At 36.5% G+C, this 20,652-nt stretch overlaps 1 protein-coding gene across 1 annotated transcript in view; it reads left to right on the top strand.

Annotated features, from left to right (window-relative positions):
- Positions 1 to 20,652, top strand: part of col4a1 (collagen, type IV, alpha 1) — a 101,097-nt gene that overhangs the window by 78,229 nt on the left and 2,216 nt on the right. Inside the window, exons 35-52 of the mRNA XM_087267486.1 lie at positions 2,087 to 2,185; positions 2,836 to 2,925; positions 3,363 to 3,502; positions 3,592 to 3,718; positions 3,817 to 3,897; positions 4,065 to 4,163; positions 4,481 to 4,531; positions 6,044 to 6,229; positions 8,075 to 8,208; positions 8,298 to 8,370; positions 8,466 to 8,537; positions 10,183 to 10,311; positions 10,392 to 10,490; positions 10,574 to 10,786; positions 13,954 to 14,131; positions 14,360 to 14,474; positions 16,229 to 16,401; positions 18,301 to 20,652. The exon at positions 18,301 to 20,652 is cut by the window's right edge and continues 2,216 nt beyond it. Of these exons, the coding sequence (XP_087123612.1) occupies positions 2,087 to 2,185; positions 2,836 to 2,925; positions 3,363 to 3,502; positions 3,592 to 3,718; positions 3,817 to 3,897; positions 4,065 to 4,163; positions 4,481 to 4,531; positions 6,044 to 6,229; positions 8,075 to 8,208; positions 8,298 to 8,370; positions 8,466 to 8,537; positions 10,183 to 10,311; positions 10,392 to 10,490; positions 10,574 to 10,786; positions 13,954 to 14,131; positions 14,360 to 14,474; positions 16,229 to 16,401; positions 18,301 to 18,382 (2,141 nt within the window). The 3' untranslated portion in view covers positions 18,383 to 20,652. The remainder of the gene's footprint in view (positions 1 to 2,086; positions 2,186 to 2,835; positions 2,926 to 3,362; positions 3,503 to 3,591; positions 3,719 to 3,816; positions 3,898 to 4,064; positions 4,164 to 4,480; positions 4,532 to 6,043; positions 6,230 to 8,074; positions 8,209 to 8,297; positions 8,371 to 8,465; positions 8,538 to 10,182; positions 10,312 to 10,391; positions 10,491 to 10,573; positions 10,787 to 13,953; positions 14,132 to 14,359; positions 14,475 to 16,228; positions 16,402 to 18,300) is intronic.

Genomic DNA, 20,652 nt, shown 5'->3' with positions numbered 1-20,652 from the left:
ACTGCCATCTTCAGATGTCTGTCCTTGATTCTACTGCTTTCTTTCTTCTGAAGTGATTTTGGTCATTCTTTTTGTGGACAAGAACACATTCAAGTGATTACCACATCATGCATGGGCACGTTTCCCAATGAGTGCTCCGAATCGGGCCAAGGCATTAAGTTGGCCGGCCCTGGTCTGGTTGGGAGAGGTGTTCCTGAGCGTGGTTCAGGCTCAGGTGCGGTACGCTTGTAATGTGAGCGCAAAGCGTGCCTGAGTGCGAAACTGAAGAGGTGACGTCACTTTTAGGGGACTGTTTCATATGGATTTACTAATCAGGTAACAGTTTATTTTGATGGTCTATTTAATTATTAGTCGACTTACTGATTAATCTCTCCTAAATTCAACAAACGGACCATCAAAATAAAGTGAGACCACTAATCATTCGTACTTTTCAATGAAAGTGAACTGTCAAATGTTAATAAAAATGCAAATCTCTTGAGTGTCAAAAGAGAATGCTTCTCTTCGTGTTAAACTGAACAGTCACCTCATCAATGACGTAAGTGTGCTGTGGCTCAGAAGGCAAAATGTAGCTTGAGTGCAGGCCTTCGGGGAAGAGGGGAAGGGGGACAGTCACGCTTCAGCAAGGTTTAAGGCAACTGTATTTAGTGTGAGCATGCCCTGAAAGTTGAAAACTGTGTTATTATGCTTAGGATAATCCATCGACAGTTTGTCCTGTAGGTTAAAGTCTTGGGGCCCTATCATACAGTACACCTGGCACAATGTGGCGCAAGGCGCAGCGCTATAGTCTTTTGCTAGTTTCAGCTTGGTGCAAGAGTCGTTTTGAGGTGTTGCACTACGCTGTTTAAATAGCAAATGCATTAGCGCTCATATGTGCGCCCATAGACGTTCTGGTCTAAAAAGGGAGGCATTCTGAGGCGCACTGCTGGCGCCTTGCTATTTTGAGAAACTAAAATAGATTTTTCATTAGACCAAAACAAACCCGGTCTAAACTCCAGCGCAGAGTTGCACCTCGATTACGCACTGCTTAATACGCACAAGAGTGCAATAGGCAAATATCTTTACATATGAAAACATTTAAATATTAAGAATATATATATATATATATATATATATATATATATATATATATATAGGATATAATAAGAATAGATAGAGGATATAAATATAAAGGATTAAAATATTACAAAACATTATTTTCTAGCCTACATAAATATGAAAAATCACTGCTTTTATGTCTTCTTCATCTCGGGAGGCTTTTTCAGTTCATTCATAACAATTTGCTTTTGTATAATGTTATTATTATTAGCACTATTATTTATTATATCCATATTTATATTTGTTTTATTAAAAACAAGCTTAGATTTGCCTACCTGTCAGGTTTTAGATCATATGGGGCACAGCATGTGTTTTAGGATATAACTTAGGTTATTGAGCACACTTTGTTATTATTATTCATTTATTCGTTTGCTGGAAATTAGAACTGAATTTAGAAATAGTTTTTAAATAAATATTTGCGCTTAACAAACAAAATTATTTATTTATAGACTAATTGATGTCTGTGCGTAAAAGGTTTCCCTATCCAAGAGCGAATGTGAAAGTAGATTCATTATCTCTCATTCTCACACAGTAGATGCTCTGTTTAAGTTTTCTGTTAAAAAAAAACTGTTAACTGTTTGCTAGTGAAACGGTCATTTTTTCCACTTAGACTTACTTTGCGTCCTGTAAATAGCGAATGCGCTTATGGCGCAATGCAGCTGGCTCTTAAAGGGAATCGGCGATGAGACTCTAATTGGTTTATTCTCAAAACACACCTATAACTCATTAAGAAAATAAACTCAACCCTTTTAGACCATGCGCCGCGGCGCAAAGCAGATTTTCCCGTCCTTAAATTAGCAAAAATGCGTTCTGACACGCCCTGAAAGCATTTGCGCCCTGCGTTTTGCACTCTGCGCATGGACCGTCAAAATAGAGCCCTTGAAGTTGAAAGCCTTAATCATATATAAACCTGAGCACATTCAATTTCAGAGGCTTGTTGGGGCTCTAAAATTAAACTCATTAGACTTTGTGTTTTAACCTTGTTTTGCAGGTGATCCTGGTCCTACTGGAGAAAAGGGGTTTCCTGGAACATCTGGTGACCCTGGTATGCCAGGAAAAGATGGAATGCCAGGGTCACCTGGACAGCCAGGTTTGTCCCTAAAGCAATCATATGAAGTAAAAAAATAGTTGGATATTAATTATCTTTATTTGATAATGTTAGTATTATGGGATCATACAGTTAAAGTCTGAATTATTAGCCTCCCCTTTATTTTTTATTTTTGTAATATTTCTCAAATGATTAACAGAGCAAGAAAATTTCACAGCATTTCTGATCATACTTTTTTCTTCTGGAGAAAGTCTTATTTGTTTTATTTCTGCTAAAATAAAAGCAGTTTAAAAATTTTTAAAAACCATTTTAAGGTCAAAATTATTAGCCCCTTTAAGCTATATTTATTTCGATAGTCTACAGAACAAACCATTGTTATACAATAATTTGCCTAATTACCCTAACCTGCCTGGTTAACTGAAAAAAAAAAAAAAACTAGTTAAGCCTTTAAATATCACTTTAAGCTGTATAGAAGTGTCTTGAAAAATATCTAGTAAAATTTATTTACTGGCATCACGCAAAGGTAAAATAAATCAGTAATTAGAAATGAGTTATTAAAACTGTTATGTTCAGAAATGTGTCGAAAAATTATTCTCTCTGTTAAACAGAAATTGGGGAAAAAATTATAGTGAGCTAATAATTCTCACTTCAACTGTACAAGCAATTTGATTTCAATAATGTATGCATTGCAGGTGATAAAGGAGACCCTGGAATCATTGGAAAACCAGGAAGCATTGGAGAACCTGGAGACACAGGCGCTAGAGGAGACATGGGATACCCAGGTACCCAGGTTTTTAAATGAAGGAATAAATAACACTTAACTATTACTGTCATTAGGTTAAATGCATACAAATTGTGGAAAATATTGCAAGAAAGAAGACCAAAAAAATGTATTCATTATTTGTTGAGTTGAAATAAATCATGCAGATTATGATCAAAATTGTAGTTTCCATCCACTTTATTTTAATTTGCTTACTTTCTTGCTATTTTAAAATAAAAGAAAATTTTGATTTGTTCATTCAATAGTATGTGCATGACTATATTGTTGACCGTGATATAGAGCATGATGAATTTAGAGAAAAGAAACTCAATGAAATTCAAACACAAAATGCTAATACCAGGAAAAAATGGAGTTGTTGAAGACCACTTGTGATTAGATTTCTGAAAACACACTTAAATACTAAGTGTAAACAGAACCTTTCTATATGTTTTTTTTTAGGTTCAATGGGTCCAAAGGGTGCTAAAGGTGTTGGTGGTTCACCGGGTCACCCTGGTTTTAAGGGGACTGATGGCTCCAAAGGAGATAAAGGAGATCCTGGTGAACCAGGAATAGGAATCCCTGGTCCCCCTGGCACAAAGGTTTGTGTTGTTTGCATGAGTAGAAGAATTAAGTAAAAATCTGCACTTTAAAAATGTGATGGAATTTATTTTTTATTTCAAACTTTAAGGGAAATATAGGCTCCCCTGGATTCCCTGGTGAGCCTGGAGAGAAGGGACAGAAGGGTACAATGGGTATGACAGGAACTCCTGGAACTCAAGGACATAAAGGAGACCAAGGATCGATTGGTTACCCAGGCAAGATACACAGCATGTGTTATTAGTTCACTCATGCTATAATACAGTGCTTTGCTATAATGAACTATAATGTACAAATCATATTGTATCCTGGGCAGGCAGTCCAGGGAAGCCTGGTGAGAAAGGTGTTGGTGGGTTGCCAGGGTCCCCAGGAGAACCTGGGACTCCAGGACGTCCAGGTAAATCCGTTTATCCATTTTAATGCACATTATGCTAAAAGTAGTACCCTTCCTACAAAAAACAAAACAAGTGTAAATGACATTAAAGATGCATTACTGTACGCTTCAGAAAAGTCACACTGTACTTCACATTTGATGGTGAAAATCCTAATGGCATTTTTGTCTAGGTGAGCCTGGTCTACAGGGTCCTCCAGGTCCCCATGGGGAAAAAGGTCAATCAGGGCAAGATGGCATTCCTGGATTCACTGGAGAGAGAGGGGAGCCTGGTAAGATTCTTTAGCTCTGAAGGTGAAATTATGTTATTTTCAATGCTCAGGTTATAACACACCTTCTATGACTGTTTTATATAAGTTAAATATCCACACATAAACATTTTGCTATAAATTGTTAATAAGGGCATTTATAATAACACTTTTTTGTATGTCTATGATTAAATTTTAATATGCATTAATATTAACTTTTTAATGTATCATCATTTGTTTGTCAAAATGTTTATACACAGTATTAACTACACATTTTGGTCATATACATGGTTAGTGAAAGAAACCCATTAACCTAAAGACAAACAATTGTTCTTCTTCAGGTGTACCAGGGAGAGGTTTGCCCGGATCTCGTGGAGAACCTGGCGGCAAAGGTTAGAATCAGATCCTCAATAATTACGATCTGTTTAAAGCCAATGTATGCTTCTGCATCGAGTCCACATAGTAGGTTCAACATAGCCTTTTTATTTCTCCAAAAATGTAGTGAGATTTATTTTTTAATCTCAATTTAATCTCAAGTACTAATTTCGAGAGGATCACATGCTTATGATTAACCACAGCTGGTCCTGCATTAGCTATCATACCTGTATGATTTACCAATCCTTCATTTACTAATTTTTTTTGGCTTAGTCCCTTTATTATTCTGGGGTCACCCCAGCGGAATGAATCGCCAACTTATCCAGCACATGTTGTACCCAGCGGATGCCCTTCCAGCTGCAACCCATCACTGGGAAACACTCATACACTCTCATTCACACACATACACTATTGACAATTTTAGCTTACTCAATTCACCTGAATCGCATGTCTTTGGACTGTGGGGGAAACCGGAGCACCCGGAGGAAACCCACGCAAACACAGAGAGAACATGCAAACTCCAAACAGAAAATCCAACTGACTAAGCCGAGACTCAAACCAGCGACCTTCTTGCTGAAAGGTGATAGCCTTACATACTGCGCCACCGCGTTGCCCCTTTTTCCATTTTATTTTATGATAAAAAATGATTGTACATTTGTTGGTTCCTGCCTCTTTCTTTCCTGAATGAGTGGGAGTTTCAGCTACTGTTACAGTAGCATTGCTCACAATCCTACAGTACTTGACAAAGTACAACATAGAAACCCCACTGCCTACTAGAGTTTTGGAAGTGTTATTTCCAAAGGAACACAGACAGATCAGATTGAATTATTTCAAGAGCTTCCACTTAGCTGATGACTGAAGAGTCTCAGGAGAGAGCCCTGAGCTAAGATCCTCGAGCCCTGGGCTTCCTTCCATTAGCAGGGCAAGAGAAGAGTTTGAGCTCAGGCAGATCTTGAGAACTCCTCCAACTTGTTTCTGGCTAATGACAGAGACAAGATGGCTAAGGAGATACACGGCTTGCTAAGAGCTTGACTATGATGCCAATTTGATATACTGGTTTTTGGACTGTGGGAGAAAACCAGTATATCATATATACTAATAGAGAAATAGAGAACCCGGGGAAACTGGAGAACCCACTAGGCTACTTTGTCACTCATCTATAAAGGAGGGGGAGTAGAGGCAGGCAGGGTTTTTGTTCAAGACAAAGATACTGAGATAAGAAACTAATAATTTATAGTGAGTTTGGAATCATCTGATAAAGCTAATGAGGGACCAGCCGTGAACAATCATAAGCACGTGATCCTCTTGAAATTAATTTATAAATAAACTTCACAAATGCTCATAAGGACGTTGTCTATGTGCAAAGTATGCGCTGTAGGGTATGTCGATCACTCAACACAGATTTATAAATCATGCTTAAGAATGACTTAAGAATGACTACATTTTAGTTAATTATTTTTAATTAACACCTTATTATCACAAGTAATTAAATTGGATCGTTAGTAATTTATAAAATGTCTCCACACCAGGTGACAAAGGCAACCCTGGTCTTCCTGGCATTCCCGGGAGTCCAGGTATACCTGGAACCAAAGGTGATAAAGGTCTGTCAGGATTGCCAGGGGATCAAGGTCGACCTGGGGAGAGAGGACTTCCAGGACAAGCCATGGAGGGGCCTAAAGGGGACAGAGGAGACCAGGGACAGCCAGGAGAAAGAGGTGAAGCCTAAACACTTTCACATTTACATGTTTGATGCACACTTCATGTTATTTGCAAAAGCTTGCTTTTTCTGGAAAATCTGAAAATTGTTTTATGAGATTAATTGAGCAAATGCTACCCATGACAGCATAACGAGGGAATCTACAGGGACTCTACAGTAATGCAACAGTCACCAAAAGGCCACAATTTGGATCAAAGCCTAAAAAGGGCAGTTTCAAAAGAGTTAATATGAATATTTGTGCCGTATTTTGAGCTAAAAAATTCACATACACACTCTAGGGCAGGGGTGTCCAAACTTTTTAGTACGAGGGCCAGATGCAAAAAAAAAAAAAAAGTTGTCCCGGGCCAAATTTGTGTGTGTGTATTATGGAATTTTTTATTTTTATTATTTTTTTAAGATTTATTTTTGGCCTTTTTGCCTTTATTAGATAGGACAGTATTGAGACAGGAAGTGAAGTGGGAGAGAGGGTAGGGTAGGGAAAAGTGGTCGAGCCGGGATTCGAATTCGCGACGCCCTGATGTGCTATTGCACCATATGTCAGCGCGCTAATCACTAGGCTATTGTGCCGACTTATTATGGAATTATTTTAATAATATATCATCAGACACTCCTATGTGAAGGGTTTTCTGTGCATAACTAGCCAGCGTAGAATTTTCTTGCACTTTATTAGCATGAAAAAACTGCTGTTGTTGAGCTGATAGGGTAGCTGCTAATTGTTTTACTTTTTGATCTCGTTTGTCACCAGTGTAAGAGCTGAAGGCCTGATGTTTTGTTTCATAATGTCTTTTAATATAATATTCCTTCATTACTGCAACTGATTCCTGGCAAATTAAACAGATACATTTCCCACTGACCTCTGTGAAGAAATATTCTTGGCCCCAATGTGACTGAAATTTCCTGCACTCACTGTTGATTTTCCTTTTTCTTGCTTGTGCCATGGCTCGCCAAAACGTGATTATCAATTATGTTTCCTTCAGTTTGTTCGGTTCGTTTTACTTCATAACAGGAACTGCTGCCTATTTGAAGGCATGTCATAGTGACACCCGGTAGTTATTTATTGAATTAGGCTCATTTATGTATAGCGGGCCAGATTCTATTAATATTTATAAAAAGCCTCGCGGGCCGCCACAAATCTAATTGCAGGCCGCAGATGGCCCACGGGCCGTAGTTAGGACACCCCTGCTCTAAGGATATCAGAGACTTTGGCCCAATCCCAATTCTCCTTAGACCTTCCCTCTACCCTTCATTCTGCGTGTTCATGTAAAGGGGTAGCAAAATTAGCTCAATGTATCAATATTAATGATTAATATTAACAAGGTATTATTACTTATGAATATTCATGATTAACTTATAGTTAATTTAACAAAATGAATATAACAATGTGGACTTTGTAATTATTTATTTATTTAGAAAGGGAATTATAACAGCTTCTTGTGAAGTAGATGGATAGTTAAGAAGTTTTAGTAAACTTAATAAGCTTGTAGCAAGGATCTATCATTAAAGAGACCTTTTCTGTGAGCAAAACAAAGACAATCCAACCTAGTTATATAGCGTGATTTATTGACTAGTCTAACATATAACAAACAAATATACAAAACAGAACAACAAAAGCATAGGAAAGAAAGAAAGTGGGGAACTAACTTAAACAGACTGGCTTTGATTATCTTGTGTTTGTTTTTGTTCTTTGATTAGAGATGAAAAGTTCATTGCAATGAAATACCATATATATACCACATATACCATAATGTGTACTATAGCACTTTAAATCAGGATCGACAGTTGTATTCTGCTGCTGAATATGGGTTGCCAATGTCATTTTACTCGCATTCAATTTTTACCACAGGTGCAACTGGTGAACAAGGTCCACCTGGAATTCCAGGAAGTGCTGGATCAAAAGGAGAAAAGGGAGATGTGGGCTTCCAAGGCGCACCAGGCTCTCGGGGTTATAAAGGAGACAAAGGCTTCATTGGCGTTTCTGTGAGTGTGTTATCACTATCTATAGGAAACAGAATTGTTCTTTTAAATGTGATATAATATGCATAATTTAATACAGTTTTGCTCTGCAGGGTGAGCCTGGGTTGCCTGGTTATAATGGACCAAAGGGTGAGATGGGACCCCAGGGTGTTCCTGGTTTCCCTGGTAAGATTCCTAATGAAAATGTGGTTGACGGAATGTTGCATTGCATTGTATTTGTGCTGTGGGTCACCAGTCAATGTGTGGCTCTGTTACTTTAGGTACAAAGGGTGAACAAGGAGTGATTGGTTCTAAGGGTGAAGGAGGTGACAGAGGATTCCCAGGTCTTAAAGGTATGAATAAAAGTGTGAACTCAAATATACATCAAACCATATTATTAGTTGAAGTCAGAGTTGTTTGCCCTCCCTTTGATTTTTTGATTTTTTACTATTTTAAATCTTTATCAAATGATCTTTAGCAGAACAAGGACATTTTCACAGTGTGTCTGATATTTTTTTCTTCTGGAGAAAGTTTTATTTGTTTTATTTCGGCTAGAATAAAAGCAGTTTTAAATTTTTTAAACACCATTTTAAAGACAAAATTATTAGCACCTTTAAGCTAACTTTTTTTTTCCGACAGTCTACAGAACAAACCATCCTTATACAATAACTTGCCTAATTACCCTAACCTGCCTAGTTAACCTAATTAACCTAGTTAAGCCTTTAAATGCAACTTTAAGCTGTATAGAAGTCTTGAAAAACATCTAGTCAAATATTATTGACTGTCATCATGGCAAAGATAAAATAAATCTGTTATCAGAAATGAGTCATTAAAACTATGTTTAAAAATGTGTTTTGAAAACTCATCTCTCCATTAAACAGAAATTGGGAAAAAATTAACACGGGGGGCTAATAATTCTGACTTCAACAGTATATCATCCTTTTTCTGCATATGACTGTGTTTTTAATTATGGATTACACTTCAGAAAATAAAGTTGCACTACAAATAATCCATTTGCATACTGTCTTCACTATAGTGCAACCTGAAAAAAAAAACATGTACAAAAATATTCACAGCCTTTGCAGTAAAGTTCTAAATTGAGCTCAGATACATTCTGTCTCCACTGATTACTTTTAAGATGTGTCAGCAGCTGAATTGGAGTTCCCCTGTGGTAAATTCAGTTAATTGGACATGATTTGAAAAGGCATACACCTGTCTATATAAAGTCCCAGGGTTGACAGTGCATGTCAAAGCACAAACCGAGCCTGAAGACAAAGGAATTTTAGAGTTGTAGATCTCCCAGACAGGATTGTCTCGAGGCACAAGGCTGGGGAAGGTTACATAAACATTTGTGCTGCTCTGAAGATTCCAATGAGCTCAGTGGCCCCCATCATTTGTAAGTTTGGAACCACAAGCACTCTTCCTAGAGCTGGCCGGCCATTTAAGCTGAGTGATCGGAGAGAAGGGCCTTAGTCAGGGAGGTGATCAATAAACCGGATGGTCACTCCGTCCAAGCTACAGTGTTCTTCTATGGAGATGAGGAGAACCTTTCAGAAGGTCAACCATCTGTGCAGCAATCCACCAACAGTCTCACAGCTTGGCATGTCTGGAAAGCACGTACTGTCATGAATAATTAAGAAGCAGGCTCTTCTCATAGGATAAGAAAACTCATTCTAAAAAAAAAAACAAAAAACAGGCTGGACAGGTAGATAGCACTACTTTATTGATTTTAATCTAGCCCCAATGAGGATTTTAACCCCAGAAGATGAAATTAGCTGACAAAAGCCTAAAGGTATCTAGTTTTTCCCACAATTAAAGCTAACAGGTGCTAACGTTTTCTTAATTAATGCTCAGCACACACAACTTTGTTAAAATCTCAACAACAAAAAAAGTAATCAAGGGTGTCTTAAACCGTTAACAAATAACAATGAAGGTATGGATGTTCTGAATACTGTTGACTGAATGTTTGACTGAATTTCTTCCTTTAATATGTTCAAGGTAGTGAAGGTCCCCCTGGACCCCCTGGACCACACACATATGTAAAGGGAGATCCAGGTCCTCCAGGACCACAGGGTCCCCAAGGTCTAGTTGGAATTCAAGGCTTCCCTGGGGCAAAAGGACAACAGGGTGAGGCTTTTAAATGTCTGAACTTCCAAGTGTATGAAAACAAAAAGCCGGCAACTTTTAACACAAGCACATTCTCCTAGGTGTGATGGGACTCCAGGGTTTAAAAGGAAGCGATGGGACACCTGGCTATAATGGACATCCTGGGGCCAAAGGAGAGCCTGGACAAACTGGACCCCCCGGCAAGTGCAGATACGCAGATAGAGTTTTTCATCCATTACATGCTGATCCCTAATTTTATCAACTCCCATTTTCTTTTCTGCAGGGCCCAGAGGGTACCCCGGACCCCCAGGGCCTGATGGTATTCCAGGTCATATCGGCCCTCCAGGCCCTTCCTCAATGGACCACGGCTTCCTTGTAACTCGCCACAGTCAGACTATTGATGTACCACATTGTCCACAGGGAACAACGCCAATCTATGATGGATATTCCCTGCTTTATGTCCAGGGCAATGAAAGGTCACATGGGCAAGATCTAGGTCAGCACAGAAAACAAATATTTTATAAGCACACATTATAGGTGCGTGTCCACCAAAATGTTTTTGCGCTGCAGAGATGCGAGCGCTGTTCTAAAAACATCAGCAATTTTGCAGCACAGCATTTTTTTTTCAGTCAGTTACCATGATACAGAGTATGCCCGCTCTACTGTTACAAGCTGAAGATTTTAGCAGATTATTTGTTGAAAGTTGCATGGTATTGTCCTGTCCTCCTCCACTGTGATTGGATGACAAGCTCAAAAGTGACACTGATGGCTGCTGCGTTTTTTAACGTAAAAAACGGCGAGCGATCAAAAATAAAATAAAATAAATACTTCGGTGGACACACCCTAATGGTCAAAAGTTTGCAATAATTATGTTTTTTTTTTTTTTTTTTTTTTACCGATGGTTATGCCTGCATTTCTTTAATTAAAACATTCGATAAAAGTTAGGCTTCTGTATCATGTCAAATTTATTTAATATAGAATTTTGTTTCTTATGGTTTGAAAGTCCATCAGGTGCCATTTAGCAAATTCCAGGAGGGGAGTGGCATCCGTCTGGCCACTCTACCAGACAGGCCTGATTGGTGGATCGCTGCACAGATGGTTGTCCTTCTGTAAGGTTCTCCTCTCTACACAGAACAACGCTGCGCTCAGAAAGAGTAACCATCAGGTTATTGATCACCTCCCTGACTAAAGCCCTTCTCCCTCGTTCACTCAGCTTAGATGGCTGGCCAGCTCTAAAAAGAGTCCTGGTGGTTCCAAACATCTTCCACTTGATGGTGATAGTGGATGATAGTGGCCACTGTGCTCATTGGAACTTTCAGAGCAGCAGAAAGTTTTTCTGTAACTTTCTCCAGCCTTGTGCCTCTAGAAAAAAATGTGTCTTGAAGGTCTACAGACAATTCCTTTGTCCACATGCTTGGTTTGTGCTTTGACATGCACTGTCAACCCTGCTACGTTATCTAGTAGGGATGTAACGATTTATCGTTGTACGATTTATTGCGATGCAAAAATGTCTCGATATGCATCGTGGCGTTATGACGATTTGATTACGATATGACGTCCGTTTTCTCTTATTAGTTGAGCTGTTTGCACGTGAGCTACGTTCCACCTGCTGTCGCACGTGAGTTCAGATTGCAGCAGCAGTAATGTTAGCAGACCAAGATGAGTGGAGTTGAAATAGAGGATGGCCCATCCTCTCAAAATCAGACGTCTGGCAACATTTCGGTTGTACAGTCATTGCTTTAGACTCGTCCGCTTTTTGACACGCATACTGGGTCAAACATCCTAAGTTTTAAAGTCTTCACAGTGATTTACATACTTTGCACAGCGACATGGATACCTCCTAATGGTGCTGAAAGAGTCACATACTGTATTTATAAGGTACAATTCACCCTAAAATATCATTCTGTCTTCATATAATGATGAATAAATCACACATGACGCGAGCTGTTACTACAAAGGGCGGACTATGATAGACGCGCGCGTATGGCAAGCCGTTTTAGCATTTAAACCTTTGATCTGACTATCCATAAATATATTTAGAGATATCTCTAATTATATTTTGACTAGTCATAATTATAATTCGACTAGTCAAAATATAATTAGAGATATCTCTAAATGAATTTAATTAAATATGAATTAAATATATTTATGGATAGTGAGAACAAAGGTTTAAATGTTAAAACGGCTTGCCATACGCGCGCGTCTGCTTCAGTGAACAGAACCTACAGGTTGTGTCTAATAAAGTAGTAAACAACATTTAGTTTGTGGAACAGAGTGATCGTTCAGGAGCCGCGTGTGTGAACAGCACTTAGCAGTGGAAATGAAACTGAAAACGTACACATTATTTAAACAATCATATCGCATTTTAGAGTTATGATTACGACGAGCATTAACCCTTTTGAGTACAGAGGTACACAAAAATGCACGTCAACATGATACACTTGATAGCGCCGACATCAGCGACGCCGAAGAAATAGTAAACCTGCCTAAACTGCTGAAAAGAGCCACGACTGTCCTGTGTAATGAAAAGACGGCCACCCTGTCACTCATCATGCCCAACATGAAGACAGCCATCCATAAAAACCTCTCAGACAGATACACATAAGTTCAGGATTATCTTATAGAACTGCTGATTACCTGAAAATGTGGATTTTTTTTTGCACACACTAAAAACGCAAGTGACCAAGCAAAGCCTTAAGCTCTAAATTCAATTGATGAGAAAAAAAGCTTATTTTTTTGCACCTTTACTTAAATTGTTCCTTAATTTTGTCTCTGTCATTTCAATAATATTTTTTAAGAAGTTTTTAAATTGTTTTATTTTCCAGAGACAGGCCTGTTTAATATATTTTCTAAAAGAAGGTTCAGTTTAACAAGTTGAAACAGAATAAATACATAAAAAATAGTTTACTTGGTAAAATTTGCATTTCAGTTAAATTTTCAATTTTTATTCCAAATATCGTGATACATATCAAATCGTGAACATTATATCGTGATACACATCGTATCGTGAGCTGAGTGTATCGTTACACCCCTATTATCTAGTTTACAATGACTTTATAACAGCAAAGGACTTGGACCTAGCAACAGCCTTTAGCTGTTATGAACTCAATAAAGCTTCTTACAGCTCACTTTACAATGTGATTTAATAATTTACATAGTGTACTTATATTATATATAAGCTTCTTACAGTTGAAATAATAATTAAAATATTTTACTGCTTTAATCAAATAAATGAGTAAGCCTTATTAATGTATAAGCATAATCAAAACAACACCAGAAAACAAGATAAATACTAAAATCTTTTAACTATCAAATAAAAAAATCTTTTAACTTTTAAATAAAAAAAAAACTTAAAATTAAAACTTAAAAACTTAAAAATTTTAATTTTAAAAATCTTTAACTGGACATGTTTGTTTCCATTAATCTGACCAAGTTTTGTTTTTGTTTGGTCATTTTACATTCTCTTTTGTGTTCAGAGCAGAGCCTGTTTTTTTTCTTAAAGTTTCTTTGTGTTTGCCACTTTTTTTTTTTTTTTTTTGCTTATGTGAATTATTTGAAACTTACATTTATAGTACTTTATAATACTTGATACTTACAAATCGCTGTGACATTATTTCTGGTTATTACACTGTCCTTGACACTCCTGTTCTTTGTACCCTGTAGGTACAGCTGGTAGTTGCCTAAGGAAGTTCAGCCCAATGCCGTTCCTCTTCTGTAACATCAACAATGTTTGCAATTTTGCATCTCGTAATGACTATTCCTACTGGCTGACCACTCCAGAGCCCATGCCTATGAGCATGGCCCCCGTCACCGGCGAGAGCATCAAACCCTTCATCAGCAGGTCTGTGATATTTATTAATTAAAATTTCTATTGTATTCTATTGACTTTTATTGTGTTTTTATTTAAACTGATTGTTCTAGCTGTCCTGTACGGTAACCTTGAGTGCCAAGAAAGGTGCCTTTAAATAAAATGCATTATTATTGTTATTATGAAAGTTTGATATATCCACGAGTGAGTGTTCTTAGTTCCCATGTACAGTATACAGTATGTGTCTTTTTTCTGTGGCAGATGTGCTGTGTGTGAGGCTCCTGCTATGGTTATAGCTGTGCACAGTCAGACCATACAAATTCCAAACTGTCCCGATGGCTGGGCTTCACTCTGGATTGGATACTCTTTCGTTATGGTGAGAAAACCAGATAAATTAAAACTAAATCGACTAATTAAATAATGTGAATGCACAAACTGTAAATGTAAATAAATACACTGCTCTTTACAATTATAGTTTTTTTAAGAGCTCAGAACATATTGGTTTATTTCATGTGAATAAAGCAGCTAAAATATTGCATCTTGAGCTGCACAATTGTAAGTAAACACAGTGCTGTGCTTCACTACATATACATTTATTTAATTTACAAAAAAATAAAACATTGAAATAGTAAAAAACACAATATAGAGCAATAGAGTATAGCACAGTAAAAAAATAAAGATTTGTAGATGTTAGTACTGCACATTTACAGTTGAATCACACAATAAAATAGTTTATTATTTTTTATTAACTACTTTTTATTACATAGTAAAATAGTAGGTCACACTTTATTTTGATGGTTGTTTGTTGAATTTAAGTTACATTGCATCTACATGCCAACTAATTCTCATTAGATTATAAGTAGACTGTTAGGTTGGGGTTAGGGTTAGTGTAAGTTGACATGTACTTGCAAAGTTTCTTATAATCAGTTAAATGTCTGTTGAAGGAGCAGTATCAGCAGATATTAAGCAGACAGTTGACTAATACTCAAATGGACCATCAAAATTGTAATGTGAAGTGAACACTGACAACGGAGTTCGGATCTAGATCAGGGTTTATTAACAAGAATTGTCTGGCAAGCAACGGTCAACACAGGGGCAAACAGATGTACACAGGAAAACCAGAGTCGTGGTCATAAACAGGCAAAAGCTCAAAAGGCAGGCCGCATACAGGAATAAACAATAAAATAAGGCAAGGAAACTGTATCGTAAAGTTTACAATACTGCTTACAAAACTCAGCCACAAGTGTGTGTCTCTGTTCTGCTTTAAAAGTCCATTTGTGTGAGTGTAATCAGTTGTGATCAGAAACAGGTGTGTGTGTGGTGCATGACTGGAACTTGTAGTCCATATAGCAGCAGATTTGTAGTCCTATGTTATCTGTGTGTTTACCAGCGATCTGTACGGATTAGATCACTGGTGTTTGTGACCAAAAAAAGTTTTACCCAATAGGATTATTAGACCCTAAACCACAAAATTAGTATGTTGTACTGCATTTTTGGCAATACATTGGCTCCAAATATAAATTTTTATTTTATGTTAAAAATCATTTGAATTTTCATGATAATATTAAGCTGTAAAGCCGTAAAATTTTTGTAAATGTCAAAACAAAATTTTTATTATTAATATTAAATTTTATTATTAATATTTAAAATGTAAAGTTTTACTGGACATTTAGATTTTTTGAAACCTCAGAATCTCAAATAGTTGCATCCGACATTATGACTTGTGTATTTTAATTATATATATATATATATATATATATATATATATATATATATATATATATATATATATATATATATATATATATATATATATACATATATATATATATATATATATATATATATATATATATATATATATACATATATATATATATATATATATATATATATATATATATATATATATATATATATTTTTTTTTTTTTTTTTTTTTTTCAAATCCTCAGGTGACTTTATATACATAATATATACATTATATTGCAAATCAACTAAATGCTGTACATTCAAATTTTATGGAGGCTAAAGACTACTAAATAAAGATGTCATTAAAAATGAACACAGAGAAAAATATTAGATGAAAACATGATGTTGTAAATTGTCTCTTTTGTGTGTGCATCCAACAGCATACGAGCGCTGGTGCTGAGGGCTCCGGTCAGGCTTTGGCTTCTCCTGGCTCTTGTCTTGAAGAGTTCCGCTCGGCTCCCTTCATCGAGTGTCATGGTCGCGGCACCTGCAACTACTACGCCAATTCTTACAGCTTCTGGTTAGCCACCATAGAAGACACAGATATGTTTACGTAAGATTGTACACACTTTATATTCCTTAACATTCATTGACTGCTTTAGCTCTCTCAAATACATCAGCCATAGTGTATTTCAAAGCAATATGAAAAAAAAAACACTACCACAAAAGTGTGCAATTTGTGATTTAGAAGAATTGTAACTGTTTTTATGTTTGAGTTTTGTATACAGAAATAAGTCAGCCACTTTGTATTGCCTAGAACCAAAGAATTAGAAATATAACAATATACTGTCATTTTCGGTTTACTTTTTAATCTCAAGTGAAACATCTAAAATATTTGTTTTTGATTAACATTTTATTACAGTGTCCTTTTTTCATAAAATGTATGGTATATATACAGATATAATGTATTTACTATTTAAATTGTTTCAGAAAAAAACATGCATGTCATTCAACTTGTTAATTAGGATAACTTACAATTGAGAGAAAGAAAAATAAGTGCATCATATAACTAAACAACTATATATATTAGGGATGAATCGATATGATATAGATTTTTTGGCTGATAACGATAACCGATAATTCTTCAAGCTTGGAGGTCGATAGCTGATATGTATAGGCAGATAATTATAAATATTTCAAAATGTTATATTTTTAAAAAGCAAACTTCATAAAAGTTTGAACTGCCCTCATGAACTGAGTAGTCTATACACAAAGCAAAAAAAGCTATAACTTCAAAATTGCAAGGTGATTATAGACCTATATTCACGATTTCTCATAAATCAGCATGCAAAAAATTTCCTTTTCTTCATAGCAAATTAAAATGCAACTTGACTGTTGCATAAAAATAATAGGTTCAATAACAAAATGGCATTTAATCAACAAGCAAGTTAACTGAAACCAGCTCTTGAATAAAACGTGTTACAGTGATGTACATGTGTACAAATATGTCATGTCCGAAAAAGCCTTTTTTAGAGGTGCTTTGACCGTTTCGAGCCACCGTACAAGCAAACAGCTAAATACAGACAGTACGTTTGGAAAATGCGGCACAGATTCATCCTATTTGGTGTTTTAGATTCTTTTGAACACATGTAAGTGCTGCTTGTAAATCAGACCGCGCTTCTGCGCTCATTCTTGCTGTCAATTGCAGGGAAAATGATTGATGAAAAGTTTATGATAAACCGCAGTGAGTTTCACTTAATTGTATTCGCAGAGTTGCCATCAGAGTCAGATTTTGATACAAAACCTGCATTGAGCTGTCTTTATGACAAACACAGAGCAGAATATAAAGACAGAATGAACGCAGTTGAGAGCCCCTTTGACTGGATTTACCTTTAACCTCTCCCCCGTGCTACTGTGTGTGTGTGTGTGTGTGTGTGTGTGTGTGTGTGTGTGGGTGTGTGTGTGTGTGTGTGTGTGTGTGTGGTGTGTGTGTGTGCGGTGACAGCTCTCACGCGCGCTCGTTATAATCAATATGAATATTCTAATCAAACAGAATACAATCTTACATCAACAACACATGGCAAGCAACGCATTGATAATAACAAATAATCAGATTACAAACAACCGTTATGTTTACACATGTTGTAAAATGTGCGGGTCCTTTAAGGGACTGGACTGCAGTTTGAGGTGTGTGTGAAGCGGAGAGGGAGAGTGAAAAGAGAAGCATTTTTTTTGGTATAAGACTCTTTTCAAAGATGTTTCCTCTTTGGTGACTGATTTGTTGTACCACACGGAAAGTAATAAATATTTTGGACCAAGTTACATGTGTCCTTTCATTCACCAGCTGCAATGAAAAGAGTTCACCCCGAAACTACTATTATTTGGCCATGGAGTAATAATTAAGTTACTGAAACTTGCTGGCAACATTCCTACCAGTAATTTACGTAAAAAAATGCTATAAAATGTGTAGCTCTTCAGTCTAATGTAACTTGTGCTTGCATTGTGTTTACAGGAAACCAGTCCCTGCAACATTAAAGGCCGGAAGTCTAAGAACTCACATCAGCAGGTGTCAAGTGTGCATGAAGAGGGTATAATCCTGCCTCAGCGCTCTTTCTCATCCAGTTTTATGAACAAAACAACTAATGTACTGTTTGGTGCTACTTCTATGAAAAGCCATAGAAAAACTTCAAGAACACATTTGCGTCTCTACATTTATAAGCAATGGAACCTCAAAGATTTCCCGGCACATTTGCTTCATTCAAAAAAAAAAAAGTGTTAACTAAGGCGGTTCCATCGTGCCTAATGAATGACGCCTGTTTACACTTGCACTGAGTATATGGATAAGTAAGCAGGTAACCATCTTCCAAAACATTATGATTTGTACACTTTTCCGTCCAACACTCTTTACGTATTTTATTTCATCTTTATTTATCATGCCACTCAACGATATCTGATGCAGATATCTTTTTCTCTCTAAAAAAAAGTATAATCAAGCAACACTAACGTTATGGAATTGGAGGATTGTTTGTTTTTTCCTACTTCACTGCCACCTTGTCAGCACCGTCTTTTATACGATGTAGGAAAGGCAAAGATCAAGCTTATTGTTGTAAATATAGTGCTCTATCTAGTTATCTAACATTCTGTCGCCATAATCTCTTCAGGTAAATACAAATGATTTTGTTATACTTAGTTATTTATGAAAACTTATGAGAGTTTAAGCACCAAGGGGCCTTTTCTTTTCTACTTTGATTTCTCTCTGTGTAACCACTGCAGAAGACCATGTCATGGCACATAAACTGTAATATTCAGCGCTGTTTCTTGTGTGCAGTGGCGTATGGCTTTTAGACTGAAACCTGCCATGTTTGAATCCTTGTTTTTTTATGTATATCCTTGTTCATTTTTGCTTGCAACTGTGGCTGTTCACATTTCTTTCACCGTAGAAATGTTTCATTAAGCTTGTGTAATTCCATATTTTCAGTCTCATTTCCATAGCCAAAATGCAGCAATAACAATAGTGCTTAGGAATATTTAGCATTGTTTTACACTGCAAAATACGCTTTTTATTAGTGGGATTACGGATCACAAATCTCACGGTTAGGATCACTTTACAGTTTTTGAGTCACAACAGTGTACAAGAGTGTACAACAAATAACCCCCTCAAAAACTGGTTATTGTAGTTATTGACTACAAACTAACAATGGTTTGGCTACACTAAGCATACAGTTGAAACCAGAAGTTTACATACACTGTATAAAAAGGCACATGACGATTTAAAAAAAAGTCAGATGTTAAAGTAACTAAACTTTTTTTTTTTTTTTAGGTAGGTTAAGATTATCAATATAGTTTTTGTTATGGTTAATAGCAGAATAATGAAAGAGATATTTTTTCATACATTTTTATAACTTTTCTTGAAAGTCAAGTTTACATACAATAAGATTATCGTGCCTCTGAAAAAGCTCTAACAAGGTTTTTGGAAGTTTCTGATTGGCTAATTGACAACATTTTAGTTAATTGAAGGCACAACTGTAGAATAATATTTAAGGAAAATCTTAAACACACTGCTTCCTTGTGTGACAACATGGGAAAATCAACAAGCAAGAATCAACTAAAAGCCAGATAACAATTTGCTAAATAACACTGGAAACAATAATATTTTTTTGGAGACATGTCCTGTGGGCTGATGGAACTAAGATTGAACTGTTTGGCCATAATGACCAGTTACATTTGGAGTACAAAGAGGAAAGCTTACAAGCCTAGAAACACCATCCCAACTGTGAAGTATAGGGCAACAGCATCATGTTGTGGGGCTGTTTTGCTGCAGGAGGGACTGGTCCACTTCACAGCATAGATGACATCATCAAGAAAGAACATTATGTAGAAAAACTGAAGCAACATCTCAAGACATCAGCCAGGAAATTAAAATTATTGGCCAACAACGGGTCTTCCAAACAGACCATGGCCCTAAGCATACTGCCAAATTAGTTAAAAAGTGCTTTAAGGACAACAGAGTGAATGTTTTGGAGTGGCCATCACAAAGCCCTGATCTCAATCCTATAGAAAACTTGTGGGCAGAGTTGAAAAAGCTTGTGCGAGCAAGACAGCCAACAAATCTGACTCAGTTACAACAATTCTGTCAGGAGGAATTGGCCAAAATTCCTTCAAACTATTGTGAGAAGCTTGTGGAAGGATACCCAAAACATTTGACCAAAGTTATACAGTTTAAAAGCAAAGCTATTGTAAACTTTTGACTGTATAGAAACTAATAAAAAATTCTCAAAAATAAAAATAAAATTATTATCTCATTATTCTGGCATTTACCAAATGTAAATTATTTAGGTAATCCTAACAGACTTAAAATAGTAAA

This window comes from Danio rerio, chromosome 9 (genome assembly GCF_052040795.2).
Source record: "Danio rerio strain M-AB ecotype USA chromosome 9, GRCz13ab, whole genome shotgun sequence".
Classification (NCBI taxonomy): Eukaryota; Metazoa; Chordata; class Actinopteri; order Cypriniformes; family Danionidae; genus Danio; species Danio rerio.
Note: the sequence above shows the minus strand (reverse complement) of the source record. Positions and strands in the feature narration are given on the sequence as shown.